We start from the raw sequence: 16,089 nt of genomic DNA, 5'->3' as shown, positions 1-16,089 counted from the left end.
CCTCATCCCCATCACCCCACACTTCTCCTTCAATGCAGCAAAATCTCCACTTCTTGACGTGCACATTTCAGCTGTATGAAAGGCATCAAACCCCATAAGTGAGCACATCACCTGCTACACAGAAATCCCAGAGTGTCAGGGGTTGGGAGGGAGCTGTGGAGCTGCTCCAGTGCCAGCCCTGCCCCAGCAGGATCCCCCAGGGCAGGACACACAGAACACATCCAGGGGGGGTTGGAAAGGCTCCAGAGAAGGAGACTCCACAACCTCTCCGGGCAGCCTGGGCCAGGGCTCCCTCAGCCTCCCAGCAGAGAAGTTTCTCCTCAGCTTCAGCTGGAACTTCCTCTCTTCTCCCTTCACCCCATTATTCCTTGTCCTACTCCTGGGCACCACTGAACAGAGATTGGCCCCTTCCTCTTGCCCCCCACCCCTCAGCTCTTGATGGACATTCAGAGATCCCCTCTCAGCCTTCTCTTCTCCAGGCTGAACACCCCCAGGGCTCTCACTCTTTCTCCCCAGCAGAGATGCTCAAGTCCCTTCAGCATCCTCAGAGCTCTCCCTTGGCCTCTCTCCAGCAGATCCCTGTCTCTCTGCAACTGGGGAGTCCCAAACTGGATCCAGTATTCCAGAGGTGGTCTCACCAGTGCAGAGGTGATGGGGAGCAGAACCTCCCTGGATCTGCTGGACACACTTTTGGTGATGCCCCCCAAGACACCACTGCCATAATATATTCCATAATTCCATTATATCCTATATATACCATTACTATGGCATTCTGTCTTCATTAATATTTCTGTTTCAGGAAGCAGTGAAGGAGGGAGGAGGGACACAGACACCTCTTCCTTGTCCTACTCCTGGGCACCACTGAGCAGATCCTGGCTCCATCCTCCTGGCACTCACCCTTTACACAATTCTATCCATGAATGAGGTCACTCCTCATTCTCCTCTCCTCCAAGCTCTTCATCTCACTGGAAATTTTCAAAACTGATTTTTTTTTTTTTTTCTCCTTAGGCAAAATTTCACGTTGGTGCAGTAGAAAGGGGAAAAAATATTTTTTTCTTAAGAGCTGTTCTGAATTAAACCCAAGTATTTCAGATCACTGAAGAACCCAAAGCATTGCCTTTGAAGTCACAGCCAACTTCAATTTCTTCCTTGGGAGTCTGGCAGGATTGCCAGATGCCATATTCCATTAACTGAATCTTCAAGCTGACTGGAACTATCTCTGCTTTGAATGCAAAAAAAAAGTATAACTTTTTCCCAATACAAAATTCCATAGAATCTGCCCAGTTGGAAGGGACCCCTGAGGATCCTGGAGCCCAACTCCTGTCCCTGTGTAGGGCACCCCCAGGATCACCCCATGTGCCTGAGAGCATCATCCAAACCCTTCTGGAACTCAGGCAAGTTTGGGGCTGTGACCACTCTCCTGGGGACCTTTTCCCATTGCTCAACTGCCCTCTGGGTGAAACCCCCCCCAAAATTTGTGAAGATACTTTTAAATACTTTTAAAAGTACTGCTGACAACCTGCTGCCCCTTTTTCTTTCCCTCTTCCAAGTTTTTTAAACCTCTGACAGCTTCATTCCTCCAAGGTTTATGGCAAATGCTGTACAGAGGACTTCCAGTGTTCTGCTAAGAATTTACCACCCAGCTTTCCACCTTCACTTGGAAACATCCATTTCTGCAGCTATTATTTGCAGGTATTTCCTGACAATTTCAGTTTGCAATATGCAAACCTTTTGCAGGCTTTGGCATCATAACCCTGAGGCAATGGATACTTCCTGAGCTGGGCAGCCCATGGGGGGATGCTCAGCTCCATGGTGATGTTTGTGCCCCTGTGAAGCCCCCATGACCACAGAGACATTAAAGAGCAGAAATGTGCAAATGATGGATTATAGCTTTGAGCAGTCGGCTGCACATGAGGCCCAAGCTCTGTGCACTCACCAGAAGTGGCTTTGGCTACTTTTGGTTGTTCCCCTTCACATTTTGCTAAGGGTCATGAGGGGTTTTGAAGGACACAAGGTGAGAACGTGACCTGATGGGCTGCCTGTGTCTGGGAGCACCACAAACACATTCTGGGGGTTTGGGGAACTCAGCAGCCAGCCTGACACTCCTTTCCAAGCACCCAGAACTGGCATTTCATGGAATCATAGAATGGCTTGGGTTGGGAGGGACCTTAAATCTCCTCCCTTCCCACCCCCTGCCATGGTCAGGGACACCTCCCACCAGCCCAGGTTGCTCCAAGCCCCATCCAACCTGGGCTGAGACACTGCCAGGGATGGGGCAGCCACAGCTTCTCTGGGCACCTTGTTCCAGCATCTCACCACCCTCAAATTCAAGAATTTCTTCCTCATGTCCAACCTCAATCTCCCCTTTCTCTCCAAGTTTTAACCTATTTCCCTTCTCCTCTCCCTACCCCCCGATGTCCAAAGCCCTCCCCCAGCTTTCTTGTAGCCCCTTCAGATATTAGAAGGTTGCTCTGAGCTCACCTGGGAGCCTCCTCTTCTCCAGACTGAACAACCCCAATCCCTCAGCCTGGCTTCCCAGGGAGCTGCTCCAGCACTCCAGGGCCTTTCCTTGACCAAGGAAACACCAAAGCTTCCACCTCCAGATGCAGCTCACTTCTAGGATCCTCCAAACCCATTGGGGGTTCTGTGTTCCAAGCAAGGCAGCAATCCTTCCCTAGTGCTCAGATGTTACCAACCCCTCAATATTTTTTTTGCACAGGCAGGAAAAGGTTTGTGGCACCTGGCCAGACTCTTTGACTGGAAGGCCAATGGCCAGCAGAGAGATAACCAGGAGAAGACCAAGGATCTGATCCAAAGTTGACGAGAGTGAGGGATGGTCCTTCCATAGCTTCTGTGCTTTGCATTAAGCCCTTTGCTTTGGCTTCTGTTCCACTTCAAGTCAAGAAGATACACTGGGGGGGTGGGGGTTTGAGCAGCTTGCTTAGAAGCTGAGCTCCAACCCCAGCTTCATTCTCTAGAAACTCCACTCTGTTCATCCAGACACAGGCTGCTTGCTTTAAAAGCCCAGAAAAACAACTCCCCAGGTTACTGCTGTGAGCTTTGGACCAAAAGATGATTCCTGGGCTGATTCATTGGCCCTTCAGAGAAAGATAGAAAGCAGGTGGGGAGTAAAGCAAGTCTTATCACCAGCTCCCCCACCTCCTCTGAGCCTCACAGATGGGCAAAGCAATCCTGCCTTCACCCAGCTGCAATTCCAAAGATTTACAGCCTCACAGCAAAGATTTTTAGATACTCCCTCAAAGATCTGTGAAGTGGGTTGGTAAAGCTGAGCCTTTTCTCCTGCTCTGTCAGGACATCTCCAGAACTCTGCTCACGGGGGCTCAGGCTCCTTGGCTCTGCTGGCTCCCCAGGCTTTGTAGAGGAAAAGAAAAACTCAACTTCTTTCCCCCAGTGCCCTGGTTGGGCTGACAGCTGCCCAGGTGTCAGTCACAGCTGTGCCTGTCCTGGTGGAAGGTGCCAGCCTTGAAATAGAGGATTTCAGGAACAAATAAATGCAGCAGGTGGTTAAGAACACAAGCTCAATGTACCAAATGGATGTATTTAATATGTAAGCACCTGGACCTGCTTTGGTGGCTTCTTTTGAACACCACAAGTATCCCATCACTGAGAATAAGGGGGATAAATATGAAATTACTCAGCTTGCTGTTGTTAAAGGCATGTAAAAATGTATAGAAGTACTTCACGTGAAGCTTTATTGCAGGAGTCCTGAATTATTTATGCTCCCTTGAAATCATCTGTTCCAAACCTCACACACCAAAAAAAAAAAGGCAAATTTCAACTTCTTCTCTCCTTACTCTGGGGCATCATCCCTGCCACCTGAGCCTTGCTGGATTACCATACCAAGAACCAAAGCAAAGGCACCAGAAACTTGGGCTAATGTGCTAAATCTCTTTTCACTCCCCCCAAAAATCTGTGTTTCAGCTGAAACAGATCAACATCTGACCAGGGGGGCTGCAACCCTGCTGTCCTGTGAGACAGAGCCCATCCTCACATCCTCCCTTGCAGTGCAGCCAAATAACAAATCCTAAAACCTCCTGATGCTTTCCTGGACACCTGCCTGTCATCCAGCATCTGCACAACTGGGCTGGGTTTCAGACCTGTTTGTCTGAACGATTTGCTGAATGAAATTATCAAATAAAGGAATCTGCTCCAGTTCCCCACCTTGGGAAGTGTGTATTATTTAGTTTTAGGTGACAGCCCAGCACAAATGGATCTCTGTGCTAAACAAAAAGCCATTCTCACTCAAGAACGACTCAAAAAAAAAATCTTTTTCTAATGTTTCTTCTTCATTAAAATGTCTACCAATATATCAAGAAAATCAATAGAAGTTTCTATCATAAGCTCCAAAGAAATAGGAACTCTTTTTTTATTTGAGCCATGGACTGCACTGCCTCCAGTACTCTCCAGGACCTTGCCCTAAATGACATTATCCATCAGCTAAGCTGAGCAGAGATAATTTAACAACTGTCCAAAGTATCTTTCTCACTGGTGAATATCACAGGGCAACCCAACGAGCTTCACTCTGTCACATTAAAATGCATTTTGACATTATTTTGTGCTCGAGGAACACTGAACACTCCAATTTACTTCTGTAAACCAGTAAAACATTTGAAAACAAACCAACAGAGAGAAACTCAGGCAGTTTTAGCTCAATTCTAAGCCAGAAGAGCAAAAGCCCACTCCATGCAATGAAGTTTGCAGATCTCAGCCCTCCACAGTGGTCTGGATGGTGCCATCTGTGTGGCCTGGACACCAGCTCTGGACACGGATATCTGGGGCTGCTCTGGAGCACCATGGCCTTCATCCCTCCATCCATCATCCTCAGCACTGCCAGGGCACCACAGATGGAACATTTCAGTGACAAACAGAAGAAGCAATTACAGACTGAACCCTTCGTCCTGCAAACACCATGGGCACATCCCCACCTGAAGAAAAGCTTCACATCCAAAGATACCTAAGATCCAACTCAGACATGTGCTTCAGCCAAACAATCTGCAGGCAAGGTAGGGGGGAAATTGGACCCTGTGGTGTCTTGGTGACTTTGGGTTTGGAGCAAGGTGTAACTTTTGGGTGAAAAATAAGAAGGAAAAAAAAGGCTACAGCTGTTGAAATATCTTATTCCATCCAACTGTTGCTCTTCTTGAGAACCACCCTGCAGCACAGACAAGAAGCCATCCTCTGCCAGGAGGGTTGAAACTGAGTCTCCAAAAGCAAATCCTGGGAGATGTGGCCTGGCAGGGTCTGCAAGCTCCACCACATGGACCAACCCAGTGCCCATTTCTGTCCCTTACAGTCACCCTCCCAGGTCATTCTTGAAACCAAAGCAAGAAACCACCTCAAAACACAAAATTCTGGAAATCTTCCAAGGTGTCCTTTGTTTTCCAGCCAGTTCACAGGACCTGGAAAATCAAGTCCTAGAGCAACCACCTCACATCCATCCATGGGTGTTACCTTTTCCTCTTACAGCAGTACAGAACTGGGTGGGAAGACATTGGATGGGACAATCTTTCAACATCTCCTGCCCACCACCATCCCCCAGTATGTTTTGAGTGAAATACTCCAAGTCTTGCCAGCAGTTGCATCTATTTGGTCCCCTGTTATTCAGATTGATTCCTGTCCTGGTGGGAGAACTCCACTCAGAACCACAGAAACATCCCCAGAGCCTTTGGGGAGACTGCTCAAAATCTTCTTGGGATCTTTTCAGAATTCCCATTTCTTGAGTCAGGGTATTTAGGCCTCTGCAAAAGAATTTTGACAAAATTCTGATGCCTGCACATTGCCTTTAGTCACCTGCCTATCCAAAGACAGACTTGAAGAGTCTTGCTAAAAAAAAGACAGATACTCTCAGCATTTTTACCAACAGTTCATTTTGCTTCTGTCAACATGGTTTGAGCTTAAAGGGTTTTTTTCTTAAAAACCTTAGCTCTGAGGAGCTATCAGAACAATTAAGTTGTCAAGCATCTTCTAGTAGAGCATCTCCAAACTTCTTAATATCAAGTAATTATTTGGCACTTACAAGGCCAGATGCATTCATGTTTCCAATTTAAATGCAAATACTGTGAAGAGATTTCAGGTTTTGCCTCTATTTTTATAAATTCTTCTAATTTCTGAAAGAAAAGGATTTATTATTCTGGAGATGCCGTGTGGCAGGTGTTGGTTTTTGGGTTTGGTTTTTTTTTCCATGTGTGCTCTGGTTAATTAGCTCCTATTTTTTCCCTGTTTTTCTCCTGGAGGAAGGGGAGCTGCAGACTTCTGTGTCATGATGAGGAACTGAGTTTACGAGTTGCTCAGAACCTGATCCATGAAACAAATGAAGCCAAGATCAAAGTGTGTGAAGCACAGCATGGGGTCTCCTTTCACTGCTTTTAGAAGAATTCAGGGGAAATAAGCATCACCAGGGAAGGTTCACAGAAATATTCAGGATGGAAAGGAGCTCAGGAGGAGCTTGGAGTAGGGCGAGGTGTGAGCTCAGCCCAGGTTGTTCAGGCCTTGAAACTCCCCAGGGATGGAGCCAGCACATCCTTCAGGCTCCTGGGAAACCCAGGAATGTCACACCAGGAGAAAGCTGACCTGGGGACAGACCCTGGAGTGTCCTGTCTCAGCTGCTTGCTGGAAAGCTGCTTTCATCTCTGCTCTTGGGGAGATGCAGATGGTGACTCCAGACAGCTCATCAAGGTGGGTACAGGGGGAGAAACTGGAGAAACTGAATGCAGGGTGATCAAGAAGCAGAGGTGACAAGCTGGCAGCTGGCATTTAGTTTTGAAGCTCCAAACAGAAGAAAAGGGGGGGAAAAAAAAAATTTCCTACAACATCCCAGCCCATCACATCTCCCCATGTCCTGTGGGTGATCCTGGCTGCCCTGTCCCCCTCCTGCCCCTCTCCCAGCAGCTCCACAACTTCCTCACCAAGCCAGGAAAGAATTGGGACATAAATTAAAGCCATCAGAGGAGCTGCCACAATCCCCAGTGGGCTGGGCACATGCCAAACAAATTATAAATCCTCTGAACATTACAGCTGGGTGTTTTCCAGGGCCAGTGCCTTTGTAAAGTTTAATTCTTCTGCCAAAGCTGTCAGAAATAAAATAAAATAAATAAATAAAAGCCCTGCCTTGCTGAAGCCTTTCCTGGCTGCTCAGAAGTAATTTATTGCAAATCTTCACCCTTCTCCGTGCCCACACACTGCAAATGAAACTCAGCACCCAGGAATTGTCTTTCTTCCAGCAAAGCCCCAGTTTCCAAGGTTTCCACAGGGGATTGGCCCCATCTCCTGCTGCAGGGTTCAGTCAGAGCCTGGCCTGGTTCCAACCTGGGATGCAGTTCCCTTCAGCACTTTGGGTTTGTTTTGCAGTTCAGGGACACAAAAATTAATTGGGATCCTATAAAACTTGATCTGTTGGATTGGGCAGAGCCCTACCAGTCTCATTCACAGCTGCCCAATGCAACATAAAAAGCCTTGAAACCCATTTCAAGGTCATCAGAGTATCTTGGAGGCACCAGAACCAAACACTGTGCACTGTTCTTTCTTCTCTCTTCTCTTTCTTTCCCTTCAGGATGAGAAAAAACTTTGAAAAACTCTTTTTTATTTTTTTTTTCCTGCCCAATTGATAATGTTGCTAAAGTTAAACAGACCTTCTCTTGCATTCATCAGCCAAGATCTAATCAAATATTAAACTATGACACCAAACCCCTGCCAAAAATATTTATCATGGATTCACAGACTGGTTTGGGTTGGGAGGGACCTTAAAGCTCCTCCATTGCCACCCCCTGCCATGGTCAGGGACACCTCCCACCAGCCCAGGTTGCTCCAAGCCCCATCCAACCTGGGCTGAGACACTGCCAGGGATGGGGCAGAGCAATAATGAATTAGTACTCCATGATTTCATGCCAACCAACAGTGATAACTTTTTTCCCTTGTCCACACTGAAAAAAAAAATAAGAATGTGGCAGCCACACTGCAAGGCTCAGAAGGATGGAGATCAAATGAGTATTTCCTCCTGAAATCCCTCCTGCTACATCCTTAGAGCTGTGTCATGCCCAGCAGGCACCATGGGGTGTTGTGCAGAGCAACAACAATATTTAAAAATAAAACTTCTCAACAGAAAAAAAAGAATTCTGGGAAGTCCTAATGGAAGGGCAGAAGAACCAATAAACCATCTACATTTTTCTGTGGAACCATTTTAGAACCTCACTGGTGATGCACCCCAGGCTGGGAGGCAGCACCTGTGCCTGGATTGCAGGAGATAAAAATAAATGGAGTTTCTAAACTCTGAAGCTCAACTTTTTTTTTTTACACGCTCATTTCTAGAGCTGTAAATTTTTAGGACAGCACACGGGTAACTTATGACTCAGGCAATAGGTGGGATGGCCCATGAGGATCAGGTTTTCTAGGAAGAAAACCTTCTCTCACTGAAATGCCACTTCCAGGGTGCTGAGCCAATCATTCTGCTGAATATAGAGAATTCCCAGAATACAGAGAGAGAGGAAAGAAGGATGGATGAGAAAAAAGATCCATCAGCTAGGAAAGTAAACCATTTTAGGCTTGGCATGCTGGAGCACGTGGCATCCCCAACCAGCACTCCCAGCATCACAAGGATGGACACCTGGGCAGCACCCAGCAGCTGGGGAGCTGCCACCCATGCAGCCAAACCCCAATTCCCAGCCTTGGGATAAAACCTGGCATCCTTGCCTCTGGTTCTGGCACCCAGCACCAGCCCCTGGGGGCCTTGCTCCCATTCCAATAAACAGCATTTGAGGATCTCTGAGGGGTGACAGCTGATGTGTCACCAGACAGATTCATTTCCATCCTTCAAGCAACTGCTCTAAGCCAACAAGGGGCAGTCCTGGGATAAACAGAAACATTATAGAAAAGCAGAGGGGTTAAAAGGTATGAAACAATGGACATCAAAAACACCACATTACAGGATTATCTGGTTTTCTTAAAAGCCTCCTACAAAAGCAACAAAAATGTCATTTATTTCACCATCTGCATCTTTTTTTTTGTCTTTAACCTTCTTTTTAGCAGTCACTGCTACAGAGTTCACATCCCTTTTTTAAAGGCATAATGGAGTAGGTACTTCCAAGCAATCTCAGCCTTAAAAATGCATTTCCCCAGCGTGCTTTTTGTTCAGCAAAAAGCTTTTGTGCTAATGTTGAGCAGAGGTCATTTAAGAATTATTATTTTATATTTAAGCTGACAGGGAATCCCACCCCTTTGAAAAATTAACACCAGGCACTGGGGTTCCTCTGCAGAGAAGGAAAAAGTTCACAGAGGCAGAGGCAGCTGGCACTAAAGAAAAAATGTTGCAGCAACATGGAAGAGACAAAGGGATTTACTTAGGGAAGGGAAGGAGTTGGTGGGGACATGGTGCCTGCTGACACCCTTACACCTCAGCCTCGTTTGGGGAGAGGCTGAGAAAACTGGGTCTGTTCAGCTGGAGAAGAGAAGGCTGAGGGGAGAGCTCCTGCCCATGATCCAGGACTTCAAGGGGGGTCCAGAGCAGCTGGAGACTCCCTATGGACAAGGAGTCCCATGGACAAGACAAGGGGCAATGGGCACAAGTTGCTCCTGGGCAGATTCCCATTGGACACCAGAGGAAAATGTTTCCCCATGAGGACAGTCAGAGCTTGGAATGGTCTCCCAGGGGAAGGGGTGGATTCCCCCACTCTGGAAAGTTGGAAGTCTCAGCTCCAGGGGGTGCTGAGACATCTCAGAGAAACAAGAAGATGAGAAGGGTTGGAGCAGATGGGCCTTGGGGGCCCTTCCCACCTGACACTCTGGGATTTTAGGATTATTGTAAAGCCTTTTTCAGCTGAAGAGATATTTCACATGAACATTATCTGTCAGCTCTGCAGGAAGGACTGAGCTGTGATTAGCTTTTCTTTTAGTTTTGCTGGCCACACTCTTGGTCTCCAAGTGTTTTAGGGACCCAGCCATGAGACTGCAATCCCACAGCAATGTTCTGATGCCAGACAACAACTGGAGGTGTCTTCTCTTGGAGCCATCATGCTGGATGCTGCTGCAAGCCCTGGAAGATGCCTCCTCTTGGAGCTGCTCCCTACCAGCAGCTGATGGGCATCAACCCCTCTGTCTGTGTCAGGTGGGAATGAACACGTTGGGTAAAAAAACAATTGATCTGAAGATCTGATAAACCCCAGGGAGCTTGTTTTAAATTCAGATACGGGGAAAAGATGTTTCAGGAGTTGTAGATTTCTCTGGCTCTCTGCTTCCCAGCCTGATGTCCTTCCAAGATGCTCCCCAGCATCTTTGCTTTCTTGCTGGATGGAGGATCCCCCTTACACTCTTCACCATCAAAAGCCTTTAATTCTTCCCTGATATACAGCAGCTAGAGAGAGATTTCATCTTCATTTTCTCCTTTGAAGCATTTGTTCCTCCATGCTCTCCTAATTCTGACTCATGTTGGAAATGTGTAATTTTCCAGAGGCCACAGACACAAGATTATTTTCATTCCTACCTCTTCTGACATCTCCAATTGCCACCCCAAATCTCTGTGCTCTCATCACCTTCCTGCTTTTATGCAGCCCCTGCAGGACACAACGAGCTCCTCACATTCTGCAGAATCCTCTCAGCAGAGCTGTGTCTGGATGGGACCTGAAGAAGTTCCCACATCTCCAAGTCTGGTGGCCCAAGGGCTGTGATTAAACAAGGGTTTGCATTTGATATGAAGGCAAAAGTGTGTGTGTGTGTGTTCACTTCTTATTTTAAGTATTCCCCTGGGGAGACTGATTATCATTTACCTCTAATTGGGGCCAACATAGGTAGAGAGGGACAAATTCAGGACAAATTGAAGCAAATTAACAAAAACATTTTGGACAGGAAAGAACCCTGAAATAAGTGCACCAGACTTCCCCCCTTCTGGCCTTTATGATGATTTATTTCCATTGCATCAGAGCAACATCTTTTTATCATTTTTTTTGCTTTGTTCCACCAGGGAAAAGTCAGAAAACCAGAACATCCCCCAAGCAAGCACAGCAGAAAATACACACATCAGGCCTGGGGGTTGTCAGGAGCTTTGTTTCTCCAGAGGCAGTGTGTTGGATTTGGTACTGGAGAGAGCTTTTTTTACATTATTATTATTTTAAAGAGGAGAAGAACATCAAGTCTTACTAGAAAAAGGGGAGTGAAGATTCCCTTAGAGCTGCTTCTGCTTTCTAATGGTTTTATCTAGAAATCTGTTATGGGAAGCTGTTCTAATCAGCAGTCTGAGAGCAGGATGTGAAGATGCCCCTGATGAGAACACTCAGCAACACTCTCAATGTGAGCAGACTTGCAATCATTTAAAGAACTCATTAATCTAAAGAAAATACTTAGAAAAAAACTTTCACAATTAGAACTGGGGAGCAGCCAGCTTTGCTGAGATGAGAGAGCAGCTCTTCTTGCTCTGCTTTGACCCAAGGCACCTTGATGAATGGAAATGCCTTGGCTGGAATGAAGTATTTTGCATCCCCTTAGCAGGGCAGCAAAACTTTCATCAGTGTTATCTGAGAGCTGAAAGGGACAAAGAGAGCAGAGCTTGCAGCTTACAACTGCTTCAGGAAAGGAGCATCCTTAAAGGAGGAGCCTTCATCTGCAGGTATAAGGAGGCAGAGTACAAGGAGTCTCCTCCTTTGTTCTGCAAAGGATCAGTGTTCATCCAAACCTGGTGTTGTTGGAAGGATTTACAATTAGTCTAAAGTTATACAGGTCAAAAGAGGGGGGGAAAAGACAAAGTGGGGTGGAAAAATCCAAATATGTTTCTGACTACATGGGCTCCTTGCAGCTTTAGTCTGTTTAGTTTTTATATTTTAAGAATAAACATTTCCTTCTGTGCCAGTGCTCAGTGGAGGAGGAGGAAACTGAGAGGAGGAAACCAAGTAACAGGAGAAGTCCAGAGAACATACTACACCCTCCTGCATTTTCCAGCTAAATCCTGGGAGCTACCAAATGGCAAACAAAGCACCAAAACCATTGGTGGCATCACCTGTCCCACCACTCCCTCCCATGGCAACTGCAGAAACCACTCACTTACAGCTTGGAGAAGCAAAGAACGAATATTACTAATTACTTACACCCTGGAGAAATGGAGAACACACATTACTCAGCACTTCCACATGGGCAGAGCTGGCACCATCTATCTCAGGTGATAGATATTCCCATATATATTTACTGGATTTATCCCCACCTCTGATTTCAGAGTCCTGGAGCAGTTTGCTGGAGGAGCACAGAGCTGACCTGAAGCCACCTCAGTGCCTGAACCTGCTCTTTAAACCCACTCATCCATTGCCTCTACTGCCTAAATCCTTTGATCCTGATAATTTCTGACTTTCAAAAAGGCTGAAATTAATTTTGCCACTCCTTTATTTATTTTTTATTTCTTTCCCCTCTGGTTTTAGATGATGCTCTGATGCTTGGCAGCAACACGGCATCACCTACAAGGGGTTTGAAGTCAGGAGGGGTGGGCTGGGAGCCACAAGGACAGGGCAGTGTCCAGGAAAAAAATTAAAAAAGAATAAAAAAAGAGCTGCAGGAGGTAAAGGAAGCATCAATGGGATGGATCCCATACAACCAAGTCAGGTTCAGATAGACACACTGAAATTTCAGGCAATTTTGACAGAATAAATTCCATCTCAGCCCTGCTGATGCCTTCAGACAATTTTACATTCTGGGTAAGATTAGGGGGATTATTGTCTAGTCCTGAGCCTGGTAGTCCACCTGACAGAAGATGTGAACTCCATTTATTAAATACTTCTCCTGCAAGGCTTTGTTGCTATTTCAAATAAACACTCCTTCCTCCTCAGCTGGTGGGAGAATCCTGCTACACACCAACAACAGCAAAGAGATGAGAGAAGGAATGAGCTACAGACACACGAAGTAAATTCAAACCCCTGGTAGGAATTTCTCTCAGATTTCACTGCTAAACTCAGCATCACTTGTAGGAAAGATAAATCAACCAAGACTGGAATAAAAATATCTTTTTTTTTTTTTTCTTTTTCCTGAAAATCAATTCTTTAACAGAAATAAGAGGAAAACCATAATAAGTAGCAAGGCTCTGGGGCTAGAAGGGAGCTGGGGCTTCTTTTATTTAATGGGTTGTTTCTCCTGGTGATCCCTGCTCAGAATTAACAGAGAAAAAGAAAAAAAAAAGACACCTCAAAACACTTTCATGCTATTGTGTTCAACAACTTGCAGCTCCCAGGCATCTCCTAGGCACAGCTTCTATAAATAAAAATGTGAGGGCATATTATTATTATTATTGTGCTGTGACTCATGAAATCTGTGTCTGCAGGGAGCCAGGGACTTTGGCTTTTTCTCTGGGCTTTCTGGTGCTGTCTGCTGGGTCAATGAAGATATTGAGGCTTCTCTGACACAAAACCTTCCCTCTCCCTGGCCTTATTCTGAGTGTTTCACTCGGGTCTCCCCTGCCCCACCTCATCCCCATCAGAAATCACAGCAAATCACCATTCCTCCAACTAGACTGCTTTTGCCTCTGGACAACAAAAAAAAAACAAACAAAAAAAACCCCAAACCCCTCAGCCAAGTGTCAGAAATTCAAATGGAATCCCAAGATTAGAAACAAACCTAATTTTATTAGTTTTATCTGCCATGCTCCTGCAGACCCAGGCTGATGCAATACCCTGACCCCCTGGAACAGAAATAGATTCAAATTCCTCATCCTGCTGCAGAGGATGAGATGCTGGGCAATAAGAAGTGGAGAGGGGTTACGGCTCTCATCAAATATCCACCCCACTGGCTCTTTGCACAGCCCTTCCTCCTGAGGGTGATCAATCACATGCTATTATTTCAAGTTCCCACAGCGTGGGGGTTTATGTTGCAGCTCCACTCCCCCATGAGATGATAAGAAAATTAGTTTCAGATGAACTGGTGGGTTCAGGTAGATGAATCCACTCTGAGGCTGCCTATCAGCCCATCCAGCTCTTCTCCAAACCAACCACGTGCCAGAAAGTGACAAACAACTGGGGAGGGAGAGCTCCTCTCCACCTGGCAGGGATTGCTCCTCCAGCCCTCTTCTCCTTCCTCCAGGACAGAAGTTTATCCTGCTATTAGGTGTAATTAAAGCCCAGGCACTAATCTAAAGCTCCTACCCAGGGAGCAGATTCACAGCATGCACAGTGCCCCTCAGGTCCCCTGCAGCTGAGGGGGGGGGAAGAAAAGGCTGAAGCAGGTACTGACATCTCCAGGAGCTCAGGATGCATCAGGCAGTGAGTGCAGGGGCTCAGCACAGGGGACACAGTGACATCTGGCCACCAGCATCCTGGCTTCAATTAGGAATGGTGTGGCCAGAGGGACCAGGGATGGAATTCACCCCTGGGGAGGCTTCACCTCCAGTGCTCTGAACAGTTCTGGGCCCCTCACTTGAAGAAGGAGATTGAGGGGCTTGAACCCACTTCAAGAGGGACACTGAGGGGGCACAGAGAGAGGGAGGGTCCAAGGAGGCTGTGAAGGGACCAGGGGGAAAGTCTGATGGGAAGAGGCTGAGGGACTGGGGGTGTTCACAGGAGACTCAGGGGGGATCTTCTCATTCTCCACACTTGCAGAGAGGTTGTGGTCAGGTGAGGGTTGGGCAATGAGTGACAGAGGAGAGCCCATGGCCTGAAGCTGCTCCAGGGGAGGTTTGGGTTGGATCTCAGGAAGCAATTCCTCATGGAGAGGGTGATCAGACCCTGGGATGGATGCCCAGGGCAGTGCTGGAGTCACCATCCCTGGAGGTGTTTCAGGAGAGGCTGATGTGGCACTGAGTGCCATGGGGTGGTGACAGGTCACAGGCTGGGCTTGGGGACCTCAGAGCTCCCTTCCAGCACCAATGATTCTGTGATTCAGTTGTCTCCAGCCTGGCTGGGAGAACTCCAAAGTACAGAATGGGACCAGGCAACCTTTATTCCAGGGTTTGAGCCCAGCAGAAGAGTCACTGCTTACCATAAGCCAAGAAGCCAACCCTAATTCACCTCACCCATCATTAGGAATGAGCAGGACACGGGTTTGGAAGCACAGGACCCCACACTACGCGGACACAGCGATTCCATCAGGTGAGAATTCAATTTCTCCTCCAAGGCAGAGCTTACCTCTCACGATGATGTTGGTGGACTTTTTTGCAGGGTTTCCCACGTTGTTGTTGGCAATGCAGCTGTAGGTGCCAGCATCTTCAGGCAGGATGGCAGGGATGGTCAGTGTGCCCCCATTCAGCACCGTCTTGTCGGGCAGGAGCCCAGCAGACCTCACCCAGGTCAGGCTGGGGGCTGGCTCCCCTCCTGTTGTCACACAGACCAAGGTGATGGCTTCTCCAGGGTTCACCACGATGGGGTCATCCACCAGAAGCTTTATTGAAGGGGATGCTGCAAAAGAGAAGGGGGAGATTGAGTGGGGCTATGGCTGGGGATTTATTGCTCAGTCTTGAGAAGCCAACTCAAGCCAACCGAGATCCAACAACTGCATCTTAACATGACCTCCAAGAAGGGTGCTCCCCACCCTGATGCTCCCCCCAACACCACTTTTCTCACCCTACTCATCACCATCTTTCACCTTGCTGTCAAACCACAGATGAGGGTTTCTGTACTGACAGCCCTGTGGCTGTGCCAGGGAGGTGACATCTGATGTGTGGGATGGGCTCCAGCATGCTGGGTTTTAAACCCTGGAAGGAAGGAAGAAGTCAAAATCTTCTGACTGGGCATGGAAATGATGTTCTTCTCCTCAATCCATCCTGATGAACTCCTTGGGACTCAGCTACCTGCTGAGGTGGGTTTGTAGAGTCTGAGCCAGGTCTGTTGAACCAGGGAGAGTCATCCCCCAGGGGACAACATCTCCTTGCACACCAAGAAAGTGACAGCTCCAGACAGATGCTTTTATCCCTTGTGCAACCTGCAGAGCTCAGCACCAGCACCAGGGTGGCCACAGCTCCATCTCCTCCCAGAGAGGCAGGAGAGGTGCAGACCTGGGTCCCTTCTGACTCCCAAACACCAGCCAGGGGCAGACACCTTGAGGGACCTTTGTGTGGGCAGGACCAGCCCAACCAAACACTGGAAAGATGCTCATGGAAAGATGCTGCTGCTGCTGCTC

The 16,089-nt window shown here is 47.4% G+C and overlaps 1 protein-coding gene across 1 annotated transcript in view; it reads right to left on the bottom strand.

Annotated features, from left to right (window-relative positions):
* MDGA2 (MAM domain containing glycosylphosphatidylinositol anchor 2) overlaps positions 1 to 16,089 on the bottom strand; it is a gene marked incomplete at its 5' end in the record, with an annotated part of 215,453 nt that overhangs the window by 124,578 nt on the left and 74,786 nt on the right. The window contains one exon of the mRNA XM_030452508.1: positions 15,099 to 15,368. Coding sequence (XP_030308368.1) covers positions 15,099 to 15,368 — 270 coding nt within the window. The remainder of the gene's footprint in view (positions 1 to 15,098; positions 15,369 to 16,089) is intronic.

This window comes from Calypte anna, chromosome 5A (genome assembly GCF_003957555.1).
Source record: "Calypte anna isolate BGI_N300 chromosome 5A, bCalAnn1_v1.p, whole genome shotgun sequence".
Lineage (NCBI taxonomy): Eukaryota > Metazoa > Chordata > Aves > Apodiformes > Trochilidae > Calypte > Calypte anna.
Note: the sequence above shows the minus strand (reverse complement) of the source record. Positions and strands in the feature narration are given on the sequence as shown.